At 35.7% G+C, this 23,617-nt stretch overlaps 1 protein-coding gene across 3 annotated transcripts in view; it reads left to right on the top strand.

Moving 5' to 3' along the window:
• The window catches only part of LOC145669606 (cyclic AMP response element-binding protein A-like), a 472,254-nt gene that overhangs the window by 394,984 nt on the left and 53,653 nt on the right, over positions 1 to 23,617 (top strand). For all 3 annotated transcript variants that reach the window (XM_081737832.1, XM_081737831.1, XM_081737833.1), the window contains exon 3: positions 21,410 to 21,609. In XM_081737832.1, coding sequence (XP_081593958.1) covers positions 21,410 to 21,609 — 200 coding nt within the window. The remainder of the gene's footprint in view (positions 1 to 21,409; positions 21,610 to 23,617) is intronic.

The raw sequence follows: 23,617 nt of genomic DNA, 5'->3' as shown, positions 1-23,617 counted from the left end.
AAGTGATGCTAGCTAGTGTCAACGTGTATCGACTTTAACTGCCATCTGTAAGGAATCAACGAACTATTTGATGGATTGGTATATCTTCTCTGTGGTTCTGAAGATCGAAAAACGTGGAAGAAACATTTCCAGGCCCAAATCTAAAATTAAAAATAGAAACATAGTACTCATTAATCCCAGAACATGCCGAACGACAGAATACTTAATAATAATAATAATAATAATAATAATAATAATACATAAAAATGTGTACAGTACACATTCTGGATGAATTTAAGAAAAAAAATCAGGTCATTAATTTTGTACGTAAATTTTACAAAACGAGACGAGAGAAGAGATTTACGTGATTCAAGACAAGACGACGAGAAAAAATTCTTCGAAATTTGAATCAAAATGAGACGAGGAATTTTTATTAGTTGTCTCGTCTCGTGGACAACACTAATTCACAGCATAAATTTTAAAATGTCATCGGTGCCCTACATACTCTGCTTCTTTGCACTTGCATACCTAACATGAGAACAGAATTGAGCTTCCTCGTGACTAAGTGGTTAGCATGGGAGACCAGAGTTCGATTCCCGGCGGCAGCTCATGTGTTTCGGATCCCACATTAAAAACTGTAGGTCCACGTGTCATATAATCTCGCTGCTGAAAGAGACGTTAAAATCAAATAAAATCCAATTCAATAAGAACGGAGTCGCATGTACTCGCGCCGGGAAGCAAACCCTGATACTCCACACTAAAGGTAAAGCATTTGATTTATTTTGATAACGCTTGCATTGTTATATAACACACTCTGTTTAAAAAAAGTGAAACCAGTATACAAAAAGATCGGGATCTGGAAATGGGGATGATTATGTAACTTCAAGGTATGCATGCATGCGTCACACATTAAATAGGTATGCACGTATGAGCTTTTTTTTATTTGTGTTCTTCCTTTCCAGCGACTTAAAAGAAAAAAAAATATATATATATGGGTGATGCAACCCGGAAGAAAACTACATTTAATTAATATGTTCCAATGCGAGGGTGTCTCCCCATCATATCGTGAACTCTACTCTTGTTGTCTGCTATACTTTGTCGTTTTTTTTTTTTTTTTTCGTTGAATGTTTACTTTCAAATCCCGTTAATAGTTCCCTATCATTGAGTGTACCGCTCGCTATATGGTGTCATACTACTTTCTAATTAATGCATTTTCGCGGGCGTATGCATGTGCTCTCCCTCCTCCCTTCCCATGATCTTCCATTTGCTGGTGTGTAAATACACATAAGCATTTGATATGCTCTTTTTCAGATCTGATGATCAAATCATCCATTTATCTAGGGCAGTGTTTCTCACACTTTTTTCAAGTATTAGGGACCATCTTTATTAGTCAGTACGTTCTACGGAACCATATGCGCACCCAGAAATTTTTCTTGGGGGGGGGGGGCTCTAAGCTTTAGGGGGAAGGTCCAGTCAGTGGTGCTATTCAGCCGGTTCTCACCGGTTCGCTAGATCCGGTTGTTAAAATATTTCGAGTTTGCAGAACCGTTTGTTATACCCAGACATAAACACACGCACACGTATGACCTTGCCAAGCCAAATTTGTGGAAACATCTCTGTACTTTTCCTGCTCCCTTGCATTGTTGTGAAAACAAACAACTATGAATTGTTTCAATTCAATGATCAGACAGAAATTTGAATGGACAAATAGAAGTTTGAATATGAACTCCGTGATTTTGTCCGGGATGCTGGGATGTGTGACTGTAACAAATGTGATAGGTATCTAATCAGCGGCGCAAATCTGTCTTTAATATTGGGGATTAGGGGACGGGTAAGACCGTTTCCGTATTATTTTTTTTTTAAAGGGATGTTTAAAATATTTATGAATTTGGAAAACAACGCTGCGGAGGATCAGGGAAGCAGAGTTGTCTTTCACATTGGGAGGCGGGCAGATTTGAGGCTTATTCTAGGGAGATATCAATTTCATCTCACTTTCCTTTGTGGCAGTCGGACACAAATCATCACATTTCTACCGCCCCCCTCCGAAACACACACACACACACACACACACACACACACACACACACATATATATATATATATATATATATATATATATATATATATATATATATATATATATATATATATATATATATATATATATAGAGAGAGAGAGAGAGAGAGAACCGGTTGTTAAAAAAATAGAATAGCACCACTGGATCCTGTACTACAAGCTACTACTACGCCTAAGTAGTATTGAACGGGTATTATTCTGCACCCAAAAAGACGATAGGTAATTATAAAATATATCCACGTATACTTTCAGAAAAAAGTGAAAGAACTAGGTTGTTTCTATAAGAGAAAGAGTACAGATGAAATGTAAGATCAATTTTTCATGCTACATCAATTATTTCCCTATTATACAAGTATAGTTATGTTGAGAAAAGGTACAAATGTACGTTGAGTTAAAAAGTTTTCGGGGTGCCCGGACCCGGTGAATACCCCCCTGAGTACGCCCCTGTACGGACAACAATACTCTTGTCTCCTTCGAAAACAAGTTTATTAATTTTTAAGGAGCTATCCTATCTGTTTCTTATTGAGCTTCTTCGTAGCTAAGCTGTTAGCGTACGTAACTTTGGCGTAGCAGAGACCCGGGTTCGATTCCCGTCGGAGCTCATGTGGTTCGAATTCCACGTTAATCACTAGATCTTGTTTCATATAGCCTCGCTGCGGAAAGAGCGTTAAACTTAAAATCAACTCCTATCTGTTTGTCCGTGTGTCCGTCCGGGAGACCAAAAAAAAAAAACTCTCAATGACTACTTGTTGGATTACCATCAATTTTGGCCAGAGCGTAGAGGGTCAGAAGATAGAAATCGAGTTCATTAATGGAAGAAATATTCACACCGGAAGTGGTAGAAATAAACCATTTCCGGTTTTAACGTTCATCGCTATAGGGCAAGAACGATAATAGATAGCGAAAATCATTTTCTTGCAATCAATTAAGCGTCCCCAAGAATATATTCCATCTCCGCTCTAATATCTCTATTAAAACCGGAAGTGGTAGAAATATATTACCATTTCCGATTTCGATATTAATTGAGCAAATATCACGCCATCAGTAAGTCTTAAATATAATAAAAATCGGTTGTCATAGCAACGCTAAAATTTTTGAGTTAGGGATTTTAGGTGAGGGAAAAGTTATTTTCAAAAGGAGATTGGAAGCGACGTGTAATTTAAATTTGTACGTGCTACGCTCAAGGGCGCGATCCTGGGGGGCCAAAGCCCCCCCAAGCTCATGTGGGCCCCCCTAGTGTATAATATATATATATATATATATATATATATATATATATATATATATATATATATATATATATATATATATATATATATATATATATATATATATATATATATATATATATACCTTCTGCGTCTAAGTGCCCCACCACCACCAAATTTACAGAGAAATCGGCGTCCTTGACTACGCTTCCAGTCTTCTCTCCAGTACATCATAGTTTTGGACGTGGAAGTGATGAGCAGGGAGAAATATGAAGAATTGTTGACTAGGAGATTGCGGCAGAGGAACTTCCATTGTTTAGCCCTTAAAAAAAAAAAAATCAAAGTTCAACTTTCGTGTTGTGAAAACTGTAATTTGGAAGATATTTGAATTAATAGGTAACGAATTTCGATCAAAAAATTCGCTAGAAGGAAAGTGAAATGAAATATTTGAGTTTTACGTCCCACGATTATGCTTGTTAGGCTAAGAAAGATGACGATTAAAGCAAGTGAATAATGATGGAAGAATCGATGAAATGAGAAAATGGGAGGGAACAGAAGTACTCCCGAGAAAATCCACGAACACGAGGTTGTCCACCACAAACTTACTTGGCCGGGATCGAACCAGGGACCTCACGCACTAAAGATAAGCGCTCTATCACTGAGCAACTGTGCCACCATGCACTAGAAGTAGAAGCCGATGGAATGACCATACTTCATCGAGCTGAAGATGCGCCATCTGGTCAGTCATATACCTTTATGAGCTGCAGTGGCAGGAATTTTAGTTTTTAATGTAGTATACTGTACGATTACAACATTCACGCGAAGTTATGGTGTTTCATTACGGAAAGTTACAAATAAGAAAATTATTTTTATATAAAGAGTTAAACAATATATTGACAAATCAAAACTGGAATCAGACTTATTTAAAAAAAAAAGAAAAAAAGAAAGAATAGAAACTGGGCCAAAATAAATCAGTAAACAACTTAAGAGTCTTCATCCCGGCGAAATTAAAATACCGCTAATTTTAAAGTAATTATGTTATATCTTCAAATAGATAAAAGATAATCGAGATGTGGAACAAGAGCGCCCTAGACAATATTATTTTACATGAGAAACCGTTATCACGACTCACTTTTCTGCTTTCGATTTCGAGCCATTTTGAAAATCGGCATTTATTTTTGCGTTTCTAAACAGCTGAAAACGGAAAGCCATTAAGTGACTTGTGATAACGATACCTCACGCAAAATAATATTGTCTAGGGCGCTCTTGTTCCATATTTCAATTATCTTTTATCTATTTGAAGATATCACATAATTACTGTAAAATTAGCGGTATTTTAATTTCGCCGGGATGAAGACTTAATGAATATTACTTACTATTTAAGCTTGATCGATAATACATATATTTACAGTGTTATGTTTGCAAGTAAACTTATGATTAAAGAGTCTAGGAAATGATGTTATGGCATGATATGTGAGAAAAAATGTGTCGTAAGGAACATATACAGTGAAAGTTGGTTGTCACGAAATCTTGTAAGAAGTAGATAAAAATAAAAAAATAAAGCTGTTAAAAAAAAATTTAAATACCTATTCTTGACGATCCTATGCTCCGATATCAGGAGTATGTAACTACTCAAAGATCAACACGAACTTGTGCAACAACTTACCCGTTTATTCCTCGATACGTATTTGTGTGTAATATATGTGTGCGTGTGTGGTGAAAGAAAAGAAAAGATGGAGGAGATGAAGATTAATGGATTACCCACAACATGTTGATAATGCAATAACAAGCAAAAATATAGGGTGTATCTAAAAGATGGACTCAATTTTAAAACACTCTGTCATGCAAATGAAGTAAGTTATAATTACACAACAAATTGCAAATAGTTTATTGAGTCGTCAAGTGCTATATGCGCACTCCACCTATTGTAAGGGCAATAGCAAGACGATAGATGAATTCTTCTCAAACTCTCTACAGACTAAATCACTGCCGCTTTGATTCTTCTGAGGTTACCCATATTAGTTTAGTAATGGAGAAAATAAATATAATTGAGTTTGACGTCCCATGATTATGCATTTTAGGTTAAGGGACACGATGATTAAAGCAAATGAATGATTCGTGGAATGAGAAAGTGGGAGGAAACGGGAGTACCTCTAGCATATGTCGTTATAAACTCTACGACGTACTCTTTTCCGATTTTTTTGGCTCGGGGGGTCGGACTTGGGAGGTGAAAATTTATCTACAACGCCTTGCACATATACAACCTCTAATACGTCGTAATTGTGCTATGTTGCATAACGATAGAGTATAAACATTAGGAATAGAGCAAAAAACATATTTTTCGTTCTCTTTTAATTGTTGTTCTGAATTGAGAGTCGGTAACGTCTGATGCTTAGTCTACCCAGATTCTGAATTAAAACGCGGGTGCATACAACTAGTCTTTAAATAAAAGTAGAAAATCTGTAATAGAGGACATGAATGATTATTATTGGAGGTATTTTCGTGAATTCTAATCTCATAGTGTTTTACGTTGTTGAATACTTTTGTGAATTTATTTGAATTTTAAAGTGATTTGATTTATTATGTCCTTTTGAAAATGTAGGACATTCTTATTTGAAGTTTTTTTCCTCTTTCTTTTTCTTAGCCTGTTATCAGTAACTATTAACATAATTTTTGTAATGTTTCGTGTACACAGCAACCGGAATGTACTAATTGAAGGTTTTCAAGCAGTGTGTTTCAGAAATTATATTTTCTTTAGAATTTTGTACTTGCAAACGACAGTGGATTCTATTTGAGGCTGGGACCGCAGTGGCTCAGTGGTAGAGTGTTCACTTCTGGTGCATGGGTTCCTCGGTTCGATCCAGCTCGCGCCAAGTGAGCTCTCACCGTGTGCGTGGGTTTTCTCTGGGTTCTTCCGTTTCGTCTCACTTTCTTCATTCCACCATTACCTTCATTTCTCATCATCACAGTCTCCTTTAGCCTAGCCGGCATAACCATGGGACGTAAAACTTAAAGATTTCATTTCATTTCTATTCAAGGCTGAGCCACATTTTGGCATATCGATCTATCAATATTTCCAAAAATTAAAATGTTTATTTAAAAAGAAAACGTCAACATTCGATGTATCAAATTTCGATTTGTAGACAGTAAAACATACTTCAGTATTTAATATTTCAATGTTTTCCCGATATTCAGAATTTCTACATAGCGGATCTAAATCACAATCATATTCTGCCGCACAGTGGTGTAGCTGCATCCACATTAACTGTGGTCTTTGTTTTTTGTACAACAATTCATACAGATTTGAATGTCTACTGTTTTTTGTATTTGGCCTAGATGTTGCTCCTAGATGTTACTTTCTGTGAAAAGTCCATTTCTGTGAACATAAATTTTGATTATATCATTGAAGAATTTAAGAACATGATTCCATTCAACAGAAGGATGTCTGAACACCACTCATTCTACCTTCGGAACTTCTTGTATAAAACAAAAGACAAATTCTGACCAAAGCTTATATTATCTAATAAGTAATAGCGTTACAGTTTCGGCGAAATATCTTAGCCTTCATCTGTTTGATGTCTGATGATGTCAGATAATGTGTCTGATGAAGGCAAAGATACTTTGCCAAAACTGTAACGCTATTACTTATTAGGTAATATATGCTTTTATCAGAATTTATATTTTATTGTATAGAAGAATGTCGTTATAAAATGTCTTGTATTTGTATTATTTGTTGGTTTAAAGGGACAAGTTTTGCCGATAGATGGCACTATAGTCTTCGTATCTCTCCCATGTACTTTTTATCTTTCACGAAAATTCACGATTTCTCTTACAAATTTCAATCTACAGATTTCAATTTTTTACAAAAAAAACTTCATAATCTATCGAAGGCAATAATGCGTGCCGATTTTTTATTTAGAATTTTCTTCATTGTTGAAATGGCTTGATTGTTGATATGGATATCCAAATCTTTAACTATGAAACTGTTTCAACAATGAAAAAATTCTAAATAAAAAAATCGGCACGGATTGTTTCCTTTAATAGGTTATGAAGTTCCTCCTCTAAAAAATTGAAATCTCTAGGTTGAAATTTATAAAAGAAATTGTAAATTTTCGTGAAATGTAAAAAATACATGGGAGAGATAGGAAGAGTGTAGTGACATCTATCGGGAAAACTTGTCCCTTTACACTAACCTTAAGTAGTTTACATGTGAAACATGTAATCTTACACACTTAAATTTTCTCAGATACATATTTCCTTCAAATACATCCATAGTTTACAGGTTCGTGTATCCGTGTATGCAGCTTCTTTAAACATTTGTATACACGTATTTATTTATGTACATAGTATTATTGTTTTCCTCTGTCTAACCCGTCACCAGGCTGCATCCAAATTATAACAAAATTCCGCATCTGTTACTAATCCCAATGAGCTAAATTTGATTCCGGATTTCATGTTCTAAATGTCCATTTACCATGCCCAGATCCCGATGTACAGTTTCTAAGGTGTTTGGTTTACCAAAACCCCTTTATATATTTACCTTGTCCGCCCATGTGTCCGCACGAGAGACAAAAAAATCTTTTAAAAAAAACTACTTCGTGGAGTATTATCATTTTTGGCCAGGGTGTACAGGGTAAAATGTTAGGACTCCAAGTTCGTTGATGGACGTGATTCATCCATCCAGTTGACCCCAAGGTAAGGACAATCAAAAATCGGTTTCCCATGTATTCTTATGGGAGTAATTATAGATATCATCCTTTCTTGATAGACTACCCGCAGTGCTGTTGAGATTAGCAGGTTAGTATGCCGCTCAGGATACAAACCACTAATCTGTCCGTGGAAAAGAGCGCTAAAATGAAACCAAAAATAGTGTTACCTACGAGACTAGACTTATGGCTGTCTCGTCTCTGGAAGTATGTGTTTCTATTGGAAGAGCTCTGTCTCATTTCATCTCGTGGGCAACACTAAACCAAACTCTTTCACGTGATTCACACTGTGACACTGGTACTTACTTCTTTTCTTTGGTCCATTCTCAATGAAATAACCTATGGCCTGGGTGTACATTGAACAGCCATATGCATGCTTTTGTGGTTCAGAGACTAAAATATACACACTATGCTATTGAAAACTTACAGCCAACTTTCGCATGTGCCCTGTATAGTCTAGTCCAGTCCTAGAGAGAATCTATTATTGACTATGTAAGCAACGCCCTATTCTGAAGCAACGCCCTAAGTGTGACCTTTTGTAGAATAGTCCTTAACTACTAAAATGCGTTTGACACAAGCAATATATTTCTTCTTATTCGCACGTGTTACTAAGAGACCAATATATGAGAAGTTTCTTTGCATTGGTGCGTATACATAATCTAATTTGTACTACGCCATCAATGGCGACTTCTTTTTTACGTAACCGATAGAAATACTAAAGAAGGAAGGAGAGACGAATGGGTGCTAAAAAGATATTATAAATTATTTCTTCCTCTTCTTCGGCCACCGTTCTGTTATTGGCACCGGCGGTGAAGGTCGACTTGTCTGCCTCGCTCGACAGAAACCGCGAATGGAATTTCGATCTCCCCTCATTAGATTAGATTAGACTAGACTATTACGTTGGAATTGCAGAAGATGGTGGAGTGACCCTTATGTGACCATGAGTACCGTTACTTGGAGTAAAATGAAATCAGGTGGGAGGAAAGAGATAGCGGAAGAAAAGGGGAAGAAAGGTATTCCGTTGCAAGTACTAGACTTCATTTTTTTTTAATAACCTTCAAGCTTCTAGCAGTGGCGGCTTGTAAGCATAGAAAATGAGAAGTTTAAAACAATATAACTTTATAGTTTTATACAGAACTTATATAGTTCTTCTGTCAACGCGACGCAAAAAGTTACCAAACGTCTTGTACGTACGACTTACCGATAATTTACACTAGTAATTAAACAGACCACAATTTAATAAATATGGTAAGTAATAATAGTGGCTCAAAGTGAGAATTATGATAAAGTAATAGATAGTGGCCACACTAATACGTATGATAAGTAATAATAGTGAGATCTAACTAACTAACTAACTCTATGGCCTATGGAACCCGGAGGTTCAATGCCGCGTTCACTAAAGCTCTCCACTGACTTCTATCCGTAGCTAAGTGCATCCAGTTTCTACTTTGTATTCCAATCTCTGCGAGATCCATCTTAATATTGTCCTCCCATCTGCGCCTAGGTCTTCCTAATGGTCGTTTTCCGATTGGTCTTCTTGTCAAGACTTTGAAAGCGTTTCTACTTTCTTCCATTCTAGCTACATGACCCGCCCACCTAAGCCTCCTAGACTTCACGACCCTAACAATGTTAGGTAAACCATATAAATTATGTAGTTCCTCGTTATGAAGTTTCCGCCATTCCCCATTCCCGTTCCTCTTGGGTCCGAATATTCGTCTCAGGATCTTGTTCTCAAATACTTTCAGTCTATGTTCTTCCCTCAGAGTAAGTGACCATGTTTCGCAGCCATACAAAACAACAGGCATAATTACCGTTTTGTATATTTTAAGCTTCAAATTCCTCGACAGAATTCGCGACAACAAGAGATTTTGTACCGAATAGTAACACGAATTCCCTACTTTTATTCGACATTTAATTTCTCCGTGAATATGATTTTCCTATTCTAGTGAGATCTATGATAAAGTAATAGAAAATGGCTAAAGTAATAAGGGTGATAAGTAATAATAAATTCTCAAAGTGAGAACTATGATAAAGTAATAGAAAATGGCCAAAGTAATAGTATGAAAAGTAACAATAAAGACTCAAAGTGAGAACTATGATAAAGTAACAGAAAACGGTCAAAGTATTAAGTATGATAAGCACTATTAAAAGTTCAAAGTGAAATCTATGATGAAACAATAGAAAGTGGCCAAAGTAACAAGTATGATAAGTAATAATGAAGGCTCAAAGCGAAACCTATGATAAAGTAATAGAAGACGGACAAAGTAACAAGTATGATAAGTAATAATAAAAGCTGAAAGTGAGAACTATGATAAAGTAAAGAAAATGGCCAAAGTAATAAGGATGATACGTAATATTAAAGGCTTAAAGTGAAATCTATGATAAAATAATAGAAAATGGCCAAAGTAATAACTATGACAAGTAATAATAACAGCTCAAAGTGAGAACTATAATAAAGTAATAGAAAATGATCAAAGTAATAAGTATGATAAGTGATCATATTTTGGAATTATAATTTATTTAATTTTATTGGAAGAAATTACTTAAAAGTAGAATACACATCGTTTTCACACTACTCAAGCATAACTTTTAGCGAATCATACACTTCCATTTCTTCAAACCCTTGTGTACCAAACCTCTTGCTTTTCGCATGTTACAATACCATACAGATTTCTCATGGACTTTAGTTTCTCTATATCTAATTATAAATTTTGCTATATTGTTATACAGCTAATCAATTTCCTAGCACACAATATGGAATCGATTTTACGTTCTAAGAATACGTAGGATCTTCTCTTTTGTTAACTGCCTACAACAATACAAACATTAATTTCCTTGTTCTGAAAAAAAAAAAAAACGATAATTTTGAGCTGTGCCACTAATACCTTCTATTAAAGGACTAATTATTTGTTTAGTAATTAAATGACAACAACAATATCTTATAAACGACAAAGATATTGCAACACTGACTCCAAAATAAATTAAAATAATTGCTCGAATATAACGGACGAGAAATGCTTCCTATTTTTGCCTCTCACACACGCAAAATTGCATGGTTACTTTGGTTTCTTTTATTACATATATATTGTAATCCTTTTGTTTTAATAATAAAAAAAGAAATATATTAATGTTTGTTATACGTGTATATATTATTGCTTTGCTTTAAAAACCTCAGAACTTTGTTGGATGCAAAGGAAGAAAGAAAGGAAACGAATATGTTCCGGCATTTTATACCCTATTAAACCATGCAACTGTTGCAAAGTCCTTTAAAAGAAAAAAACTTGGGGTCACACAGTTTCACAAATCATACTTCTGGCATATAAGGTTAAAAGGCGTTGAAGAAAAAAGGGAAATACAGCACGTGAGACATTAAGGGAGAGAGGAAGATGTATGTGACCATAACGAATAATGTTGATGAAGATGAAACAAAAATTAGGACACCTTTCTTCTGACTCTTCTTCCTTCCATGGTGTCGCCTGATTTCTTCTTTTTGTCTTCACAATCCTTTGTCTCTTAGAAGAAGAAGAAGAAAAAGGAAATGTTGCAAAATGACCTACATGATGATCTTTAGCGTCTTATGCAATGCAAAAAGAAATTTGCAGTATTTGCAGATCTAGTTGCAAACTGACGCACAGCATGAACCATTAGCAAATGAAAGTTGCATGAGTTAATGACTAAAAACCGGTAATTGTGGAGAAACTGCCTATTTTGCAATCCCCCCCCCCCGAGAAATCGTGAATAAATTTAATTTATTGTTATAATTTACCATATCTATCACTGTAGTATCATACTCTTTACGGGGGACAGGGAGCAACTTAGAGATCCGCATCTGCCAGTATCTTCCCTGGAATCTATCTTCTGCGTTCCCCCATATGAAAAAAAAATCCTTCGGGGGTCCTTGTATGCATATATATATCTTGTAAACTTTTCCTAATTAGCAACTCTAAACGTAAAACTATTCATGACAGGCGCACCAAATTATGTGGAAGCAGATTTAAGTTTAAAATAATACAACCATGGTTAAACCCAGTTATTTATTCCCTTGTATCCATATACTCTCCAAATTTTCCAAAGAATTAAAAAACATAATCTCAGTGCAGTAGTGTATATTGTGCAATGAATTTTGCAACTCTCAAATTCCCATTATTCCACCTCTTCTTCCAATTACAAAGTCCTAGATAAATAACTGGCCAAACTAATGTACCGGCATTTCTCAAAGTTGGACTATAATATCATACAAAAAAAAAAAAAAAAAAGTTGATAAGTTTTTGTCGATCGGTGGCCCAACGTGGTGTACTCGCTAATGCTTTCGCCTTTTTGCGAGCAGCCTCGGATTCGATTCCGGGCGCGGATAATCGGGCGAAAAATAGTAAAGTTTTTTTTCAGGACAGCCATTTTGAGTGAGTTTTTCTTGGGTTTTCCCCACCCACATAAGGCAAATGCCAGGATGGTAGGCCCTACCTAACATAATGGTCCCAGTTTGCTTCCTTTCTCATTCCTCTTTCCTCTCCAATTTCCCGGGCGGTGTCATTACTGAGGGAAGTCATACCTCATATATAACGAGGTAACATGACAATTAGCTGCCAAAAGCCCAGAAATTCCTAATCCTTTTCGTCGATCACTTTTACGTACCAGGAAACGGTAGACTTACTTTCAGATCACAAAATAATAATGCCACCGTAAATTGATTTTTATAGAATCACCCCCAAAATGAGTTTTCCTAAAGTCGATATCTTTATAAATCGCTTTCTGGTACCTAAAAATGGTAGATTCGTTTCAACTCATGAATATCATGATGTTTCCTAAAGTGGGTTTTCAAAAGTCGTTCTTGTTTCCCCAAAGTCGTTACCTTTGTTTGAAAATGAAGATTCACTTTAACCAGGGCCAGATTAAAGGGGGCTTAGAGGGACTCCATTCTGATCAAAATCTCAAGTGGCTATCTTAAAAGAATCATGAAGATACAGTCATCTTCGTAAAATAAAATATGACCAAAAATATGAAACACATTTCCCTAACTTTCCTACTTTCACAGAAACGTATTAGGTGAAATCAGAAGATGCCACATATTTTTTTTTTCTAGCCCCGGAACTCCAGATGGGTTACTCCAGTCCTGACTTCAACTCATGAAAATCGTAATGCCATCATAAATGGGTTTCCATAAAATCGCTTCTAAATGAATTTTTCCAAAGTTGATAACTTTGTAAATAGCTTTTTGATACCTGAAAATGAAGATTCACTTCAACCCATGAAAATCGTAATTCCATCATAAATGAGTTTCTAGAAAATCGCCCCTAAATGAGTTTTCCTAAAGTCAATACCTTGCTAAATCGCTTCCTGATTCCTGGAAACATTAGACTCATTCCATTTCGGAAGCGACAATATTATTATGGTCATCTATAGTATAATCAAACTTTCAAACATCCACGAATTAAGAGGCCTCATCCCGGCGAAATTAAAATACCGCTAATTTTATAGTAATTATGTGATATCTTCAAATAGATAAAAGATAATCGAAATGTGGAACAAGAGCGCCCTAGACAATATCATTTTACATGATATACCGTTATCACCACTATCTGCTTTCGATTTCGAGCCATTTTGAAAATCGGCATTTATTTTCGCGTTTCTAAACGGCTGAAAACGGAAAGCCACTAGGTGATTTGTGATAACGGTACCTCACGCAAAGTAATATTGTCTAGGGCGCTCTTGTTCCACATTTCAATTATCTTTTATCAATTTGAAGATATCACATAATTACTGTAAAATTTACGGTATTTTGATTTCGCCGGGGTGAAGCCTCTTAAGTTGACTTAACAGTTTAGAATATAGGATAGGTCATGTTTTGATTGATTGATTTTCTGCTTTTACCGGTAACCAAGAATGAATAAGGAAACCCATTATCACAATACTTAGCGAAGGCGTATGACATTCGCGAGTAAATCATGTTCTTTGCAAATAAAGGGTATCTCCATGTCATTGTTTGAAAGTTGCTCTTGTAAGTGGTAGACACAGTCGGTTGTAAAGAGTTCGTTGAGGGAGAGAGATCAAATCGCTCACTATAGGAGCATAAAAAAGAGAAATGGGGCCAGCGCACGACCTGCAAAGATCGAGAAAGAAAGACTAGGAAGCAAACACCACCCACCGTCTCTCACTCTGCCTTCAATCCGTGATGTAGCAGAAGTTGCAATTAATTGCTTCCACTCTTCAAGAACTCAAAGAAGAAGACCTTTTCTTTACTTTTTTTTTTTAACGGGGGGAAGGAAGGCAGCAAAGATAAATTGGAAAGAGAGAATACAGTGTCCCCCTGCACTTTCTCAGCAGATTTTCAGTCACGATTTCCAGTCATGGTGGTTCAGCTGACTCTCACAGAGCATCAATGCTTGGTCGCTTCTTTTCTACCAAGGGATACATTAGTGTTGTTTCAATAGTATAATGGTCACCGATAAAAGATTTTAGTTCAGTATATGTCAACTCATTCGCGAAAGCCCACAACGCTTTATGTTAGGTTAGTTTAGTTTAAGTTAGCTAATACTTGTATAAACACTGTATCCTGGCAGCACACTTTTTGTATTGAAGGCTTCATTAACCACAGATAAATGTCAATGCAATGCAAAATTTGCGGTAATCGGTAAAGCACTTACAATTGCTTGTTCCAGCACTTGCGTTGCGTTGCTATCCGCAAATTTTGCGGAGGCTGATACAGAATGAGGCCCAAGGTGCGTTAATAATTAGAAATTAGTATTGCAAAAATAAAATTTAAAATTACATTCATCCAATGCAGTTTAAATTGTATCTTGGCCGACCAACAATTTCCCGTCATTAATCCAACAGTTACGTCTCTTTCTTAATCATAATTTTACACCTTTCCTAGAGACTACCTTAACTATTGAGTTGGTTGACAAATGATCAACAACGCGTCTCGTTATAACATCGGGCCAACGTTGGCAGTTGGCAAGTCTACTGTTTTCCGCTGTTCGCTCTACTGAGTGTACTGTTAGGATATACGTTTTCATGTTAAATACACATCCATGGAAACTACTCAATAGGAATAGCTTGCAAAATCAGATGAATCGGACGCAGTATAGAATTATATTGGAACAAATTGTATGATTGCATAGTACATATGCTTTCTTCGGTCTGTGCTACTATAATAAAATAATAATTAGAAGAGAGAAGTATTATAATAGATACTCGGAAGTGATCAAAACATCTAATTCTACCTTTAAATTTAAAAAAAAAAAAAAAAAATGGACTGATGGATTCCGAAGTTTTGCCCCAACAAAATAAGAAATCCACATATATTGATAGAAAATACTTAAGTAAATTATTTTATTATATGTAAAGTTAGATAGGATGATCTTTTTTTTTTTTTTTCAATTAAGTGGATCTGCGGTGTATGAAATATGTAGGTCGTTACAGAAGTTAAAACTTATGATTTGATCTTTTGAATGCCAATCCAATCCAATCAAATCAGGATATATATATTACTCATTTATCCACCACGATCTTTTTTCTTTTAATCATCGATGAGGGAAAAAGCGCAGCAGGAGGCCCACGCGAGGCTGCATCCCCAGGGAGAACAGACGCGTAAGCGACGGTGGGTATACGCATGTCGGAAGATAGTGGAAAAACTGTCCATATGGTATAAAAACACATGCATTGAGTCTGGTATATCTTTGCGACACTTCTATGAGCACTTTGAAGTTGTACTGTACATTGAATTCACATGGCACGTAGCTTAATTATGTCTTGCTTATGGAGTATTATGTAGTATAGAAGACACATTGCATTTCATATTTCTACCTTATTATGCATATGAGAGGTAAGATTTCGATATACCGTATTTTGATTATATATACAATCCTATTGTTAAATCAAATAACATATTTCTTCCGTAGATTTTACAAATTTATGTATGGCTCCCTACCGGTATAATAGGATAACTCGGAAAAGGTAATTTTGGATTTGATGTAGGACCTATTACCAAAAATTTACTGCAACCAAATCTTGACAGGCTTGAAGACCTAATTATAGTATTTGCCATATAATAGCCTATGTAGTTTTCAGCTGAGAGAAGGTGTAGATTGAGAATAGCTTAGAAAAAAAAAAGAGGGAGTATGTTTAGTACAAGGGGTCCAGAAGCACTTAAAAACACAAAATGAACAGGAGAAATGAATTATGCAATTACTTAGACGTAAAATAACGTAACCAAATTTAACCTAACATAAACTAACCTAAGCTAACCTGAATTAACCTAATATTAGTAGAAATAAGCGAAATTCTATCAATTTTTGGAAAATTATGCGGGACCCCTACACTAGGGTAACCAAATCTTGAACTAGGAAAAACGGGACACCTTTTATTTCTGGATGAATTGCTCCCCTAAATATATATTTTTGCCTTTCCGTTCCCTATCCCTGTCTTTCTCTCTGTATCCCCACAAAAAAGAGTAAATTTACACTTTTTAGTTTAAAAACCTATTTAAAAGGTTCTGGAATTAATTAAATAACAAGTAACTATCAGCAACTAAAAAATGAAATATTTGAAAAACATTAATAAAAATATATGAGCGCTCAAATCTGTCACCGACAGGATTTACATTACTCTCAGCATCGGATTCCAACTCCTTTTATTTGCATTTTGCTACTTTTAAACATTATTTCACTTACAGTTGATTTTCTTTTTACTTTTACTTTTATATTTCTTTACCTTTGTTACCCTTTCGTAGTATGTTACATCTTAGTCAAATCACAGAAACACTGATGACAGCGCCTCAATGCGCCCAAACAGAGAGTAAAAACAGGTTACATTGTTCTTCATAAGACTTTCAGTCCCTTGCACTGTCGTCTGCGGAGTGGGGAGGCCTAGGAGGGAAACCAGTGCAGCCACCACATCCAATATCGCAAACGTCGTAATGATGTTGCTCAGTAATTCGACATACTCCAATATAATCACATAGCTTAGAAAAAATAATATAAATTAGGAAGTTTTAGCGATTCGAAAGGTTTTTTTTTTACCGAATGTACGTAAATACGGGACATTTTGGCGTCCCAGGGGAATTTTTCGGGGCACCGGGAATGGTAGTGAAAAAACGGGACAATCCCGTTTCTACGGGACGGTTGGTCACCCTACCCTACACTAATATAACATAAACTAAACTAACCTAAGCTAACCCAAGCTAACCTAACCTACTCTAAACTAACCGAATGTGAACAGAAATTACTAAAATTGTAACATTTATTAGAGAAAAGAACTGGACCCCTTCTGCTAAACATAGGCCAAAAAGAGACCGTGTTCATGTAAGGTTTAGGGTGTTACATGCTATCCAATTTTTATTTTGCATTTTGTTTTACAGATTTAGTACGGTAGGCCTATGTTTTAAAAGAAAATGCCTCGTTTTTTATATGAGAAATGATTGTTAATTAATGTAATATACTGACAAAGAAAGTAATATAAAGCTTTTCTTTTTTTCGATGCGTTTAGTTCGTATGATACTCACCGTGTCCTTTTTTACCAAGCGTTGTTGTGATCTTTGACATTGATTTTCATAAAATATAGAGTACCAATCTACGTGGCATGACCAGAAATGAAACTCAAGAAAGAGAGGAAGGGGAAAAAGTCACTACATATTCGTCTTCCATGATCACGAAGAGAAATCCGTGTCAAGATATGAACCTTATACATGATTTTTTTTTTAATTATTCTATTATTTTTGCTGCCATACCGCTACACTATCGTGAAATACAAGCTAGGCCTATAACACACATGTATGACTTTCGCCTTAACAAAAGGATAAAATAATAATAATAATAAAAAAAGATCACCATCTATCTATTGGCCGAGATAAAAAGTTACTTTTTTTTATATCTCTTCAAAGAAGCCTGTTAGAAAGTTGTACAGCCTACTAACATTTTAAGACTTTGACTGCAGTAGGCTGGCCAGCCGACTGTGCAAGGAATTTCACCAATATTAAGTAGCACTCTTCTTTACTTATGTATCTTTTCTGCTCTGACTTAATCTTAAGGGGGGGAAAAAGTGGTGCACGCTTCCGTGTTAATTGAACTGGTCGTAGGACTCGATGATTTGAATGCCGGATGTGATGGTAACAGAGATTGTATGAACTTTGGAATCTATAGGCAGGATCTTGTTGTCTGCATGGAGCCGGATATATGATTTATGTACTGAGCCAAAATCCGATAAGGGAGTAAATTAATATACAGTATATTTAGATATAGATACAAATAGAATGGAAGAGAAGAGATGGCGCTGTGAAGAATAAGTGTTTGGGAGCTTTGCTCTCGCTATTTTCTTTTTAAAAAATTACTGTTTACAATTTTTACTTTTTACAATTTAAATGTTTGATACAATTTCCATATACTGTGTTACATTTTCCACGAGTACATGTGCCGCTTCTCCCTTTTACTTAAGTGACAGTGTAAAAAAACATTTTTACTTAAAACAGGCAATTTTGGCCATCTTGTCACGTGCCATTTTCGTATATATCTTTATTTAAGACAATTTTTAGAGACATAGCCGACCAGGCTGTTAGAGCTGCGGCTTATAAATATATTGAGTCTAATACCTCTCAATAGGTTCAAGACAAGACAAGACAAGACAAATAGAATGTCAGAAGGGAACTTAATTATAAAACAAATAAATAATGTATAAATGGAGGCAATATATTGATTTTTCTTTTGAAATTTCCTTTATGATGAGAGAGAATGAGAAATCAATTAGGGTCGAGGTGGTTCAATAGTAGAGCAGTCTTCTCTGGTACGTGAGGTCTCAGTTCGATCCAGCTTCCGTCAAGTAGGTTTTGTGGTAGACAAACACCGTGTGTATCTGTCTTCTCACAGTTCTCTCGTTCCCTACCACTCGTCATTCAATCATTATCCATCTCATCATCACAATCTTCCGTAGAAAGTAAGTAAATCAGTCTCGGGTTCGACTCCTGGTGGGGGCACTCGGTCGAAAAAGTGTAAAACGCTTTTTCAGGTTAGCCATTCTGAATGAGGTTTTCTTGGGTGTTCCTCATTCACACCAGGCAAATGCTGGGATGGTACCTAACTTATAGTCCCAGGCCACTTCCTTCTTTTCCCAATTCTTTATTCCTTCCCTTTCCCCGGGTAGTGTACTCTCCGAGGGTCGTCATCTCTCGTACGTGACGGGCTAAATGGCCATCGCTGCCGAAAACCCAAAAATCTAAATCCTAAATAAGTAAATCAATAAACTGTTAGCAACCCTGATTCCTAGTTTAGTGACTAGAGCTCGTGTCTTTGGTGTACGAGCCCTGGGTTCGACTCTCGGTGAGAAAGTATCTGACACTAGTGGTTCAGATCCTACTTTAACTCTTTCCAAGTAGCAAGAAAGCTTTCAGCCAGTTGGCAATTGCTTGGCTTTTGGTTTTCTATAGCTTGCACTTTTAACGGATGCTTTCATACAATTTGTCTTTTGTTGTATTTGCAAGCGATGCTTTAGATCCTTCGCAGAGCGTCATAGCATCACTGGCTGTTCACTGGCTATTGACTTCACTTGAGAGTGATATTGTGGAATCCAGCTTGCGGCATGCTTGCACGCTTTCCAAACAAGCCGGATGTAAACTTGATCGATTTGCAATGCAAGCTTTCAGCAAGCGGTTTGCAAATTGTTTCTGCTACTTGGGGTAGTTCTTGTCTTATTTAGCATCATTGCTGATAAAGGATGTAAATACCAATCAATATCAAACAGTTAGCACAACTTTCAACATTATTAATTTCTGTTTTCCTTGATTTATTTTTTTCAGTTACTTGTTTCCATTAAGTTCCATGTTTTTTGCATATTGTTTGTGTTTTACGGCAGTTGCTACTATCCTTGTCTTTACTTTGATACTGTACCTCCTTTGTTCGCTCTATTTTTCAAACTTTGATGTGAGAATTCCTCAGTAGATTGGGTGTTTGGATTGGCACCATTTAATTCCAACCCGTTTTGTCACTGTATTCTTTACTTAAAATAAATAAATAAATAAAACTGCTACTACCTTGGTTAGGTAGGAGCAAATTTTTCTAATGTTAAATACAGATCTAATTGCTTTCATAAATATTATATCCTTTCATAAATATTAAATACTGGCAGAAATGCTACGTGTAACGGCTTAACGAACATTGCAGGCATTTTACTTTAACCTGAATGATAAAAGCTGTTACATGTTGGCAGCTTCAAAGGCCTATAGAGCCGCAATGAGGTGTACTCGGATATGGATTCATAAGAAAAAAAAAAAAAAAAAAAATATATATATATATATATATATATATATATATATATATATATATATATATTTTCATTTGACATCATCTGTCACTTCTCCATCACAAAATCACTCCAATATCTATATGTTAAAATGCTACATTTATATGTTTGTCTATAGTAATTCACTCCCTTTGGAGTCCTCCTGTCCTTCACTTATGTCTGTAAAGAAACATGTACAGACAAGAGTCGAATTTAAATATGATGAGACCCTAAACTATTGAAAGTAATGGGGCCCTTTATATGTTTAGCTGTCTGTTGTCAATGACAAATTATCTGCACTGCAGTATGCAACTGTATGCTACATGTTGCCATAGAACCAGTTCATGAAGAACATTGGCATCCTAGGTGTAGAAATTAGTAAACTAGTGATACTTTTGTGAGCAGATTAGCAGGAGAGACCCCATTACTTACATTACATGAGCCTACACAACATATTGTTGATATATGGCCAAAGCACAACACAACATATTGTTGATGTATTTTAGATTACTATAGGTATACCACATTGACTTGATACCTAGTCCTCCGTTCCGAGCGCTGCTATCGGCTGAAGGAATTCCACTCTCTTTCGCTAAGGTTCTCTCGCTTAGCAACAGCTGAACTCTTATTGGCTCAACGCGTGGGTGTGAGCTTTAGTTCGCATTTTTGCCACGGCTCAAGACATTTTGGCAGCACTATAATGAAACTCCAACTGACCAGTTGGACTTTTATTAGTAATCTTGAATATTTCAAAGCTACAATGAATACTTTACAAGTTGATGTATTTTATGTAAGTTTTATATCTCGCTTTTATCCTATAGTTTGGAAATGTACATCAATACTTATCTGTAAATTTTTGGGGCCCCCAAAAGAGTGGGGCCGTAAGCTATGGCTTGTTTAGCTTATACGTAAATCCGACAGTATGTACAGATATAATGAGAAAGTGAGAAGCAGATTCGTGCTTATCTTTAAAATGTTCTTCTTGTGCACCGAACTTATTATGTCTATGTTCAGTTATGATTTCTGTGTAACGAACACATTGTATATATCTATATCTATATCTATATCTATATCTATATCTATATCTATATCTATATCTATATCTATATCTATATCTATATATATATGATATCGATTCTGCTCATTAATACATATTTTTTCCCTATTTTTTTCAGATATGGAGGACGAGTGTTTCCCTGCCATTCCCATGAACACGGCTACCAGCGTATCGAGACGGTCAGACTCACCGGTGGTGGTAAAACAGGAACCACTCAGTAATCCAAGTTCACCAGAAACATGTCCTTTGTCACCGTCCTCCGTTGTTCAAATCCGTCCCGATTCAGTCAGCCTTAAACACGATGGTAGTTCTGGGAAGGTAAGTTCGTCAGTTAGTAATTAACTCCTCGTGGAAGATTTCATAAAATTTTAATATAATGATGTAAAAGTAATAATGTGAATCACTTTGTAAGTTTGTCAGTGTACTAAGCACGTTTGTGCTCTCAAGCTCACTCAACGTTCCTCATTTCCAGCCATGAATAAGTTGTTCTTAAGATATAATATGTTCCCGATACTTTACTTCATCAGAAAAGAGCCGGTGTAGGGCTGCTAGATATTTCAGAGAAAGCAAAAAGGAATATTTTAGTGATGTATTATGATATTCATATATGATTTTACAGGTAAAATGTGCAATGCCTTACGGGGAAGGGGGAGAGGAATGGCGAGCAGGGCGACGGCTCTGGGTGCCAAAGTAAGGGGATGCAAAATGTTAGGAAAACGCATGGGCTCATATATAAAATGGAAGGTAAAAAGTAATAAAAAGTGCTCAAAATCAAAAGAAAAGCAGAAAAGTTTATTTTTGAAAATTTTCTTACGATTACCACCAACCATGGTGGCGCTTCGCGGCTGGTCTGTCGACGTCACTCATATTTACAGGGGCGCCGTCATATATTCTCGCCCCGGGCGCTGACTTTCTACGGTATGGCACTGAAAATGTGCGAGAAAAGCGTAGGTAGCAGTGGCGGATCCTTGGGGGGCAAACGGGGAGTTTCCCCCCAGAAGAGGAAACTTTCGTATTTTATATATATAAATAAAACCTGTCCCTGAGTTTGGAGCTCTAAGTAGCAGTATGACAACCCCCAGTAGTACGTCCTGGATCCGCCCCTGGTAAGTAGTACGTAAAACTTATAAAAAAAATCAAAAGTACTCATTTCTTCTCCTTCAAAGTCTTATTGATTGTTTAAAAAATCTAAAAAAGAAAAAGAAATAATTTCTTTTGTAGAGCCTTAATTCTTCCTTCCAATGATAACAACACAACAACTGAAATGAATTTCTTATTAAACAATGGGAAGAAAAAATGGTTGCAGAATTTGCACCTTGCAAAAAATGGTTACATCAAGTCACAATATCGCTGAAAACGAATACTATTAAGGCAAATGATGATACTAAAAACTGGATCGGTGTAGGCATATCGTTATTACTGTACTTCAGTTTCAAACAAATTATGAAAAGTTTCCCTAAAGCATAATTTTAAAACAGTATTATTATCCCCAATCGAAAAAAAAAAAAAAAAAAAACTTAACAGGTTATGAAAGTTCGTTCACTAATCCGGTCGAGTCCTCATGTGTCTATGAGATTTCATAAACATGCTAAAGACATTTATATAGGCATGACAAAGAAACACACTCACTAGGAATAAATAAATAAATAAATAAACAAGAATTTTAGGAATACAAAAAAAAAAAAAAAAAAAAATGGATCAAAAGATTGTGATCTTGGTCAATAGTTAGTTTTTGGATCAGGAGCCACAAAATTTTTGAACGGCCCTTACATTGAGTTTTCATATTTTTTTACGGAATAAGCATATCGTACTGAGTTAAGTGATAGTTTGTGTTTGGTTACATTGTATGTAGTTCCCAAGATATAAGGCCTACAAGAAAATTTTTTCCCTGAAAAGTTTTGGATTTTTTGATCCAAAAGCAAAAAAATCGTAATACCGAACACAGTTATGTATCAAATAACCTGAAAGACTCAAGGCATAACATCAATAAAATAAAATTGATCAAAAAATCTTCATAATTCGTAGAAAGACAGGCATACGAGACTTTGTCATTCGAAACAGGGGACCAAAGTTAAATTTTGACATGGGTACTCTGGACAGAAGTTGAAATAACTCATTGACATATTTATTGTCGCCACTAGCCACTGAAGAAGAAATATATTCTGTGGAGCAACAATATGTAACTAAAATGCTGTTTCTTACCTAAGTCTTGAAGATGCTGACAATCGTCAGCGAAAATTCTACGTTTAGTATAATTCTTTTAAACGATTTATAAGAATTTGTAGAGCAAAATGTGTACCTTTTGAGTTTATTAATAAGGTTGCTG

The sequence above is a fragment of the Thermobia domestica genome, chromosome 14, assembly GCF_964235325.1.
Source record: "Thermobia domestica chromosome 14, izTheDome1.hap1.1, whole genome shotgun sequence".
NCBI lineage: Eukaryota > Metazoa > Arthropoda > Insecta > Zygentoma > Lepismatidae > Thermobia > Thermobia domestica.
Note: the sequence above shows the minus strand (reverse complement) of the source record. Positions and strands in the feature narration are given on the sequence as shown.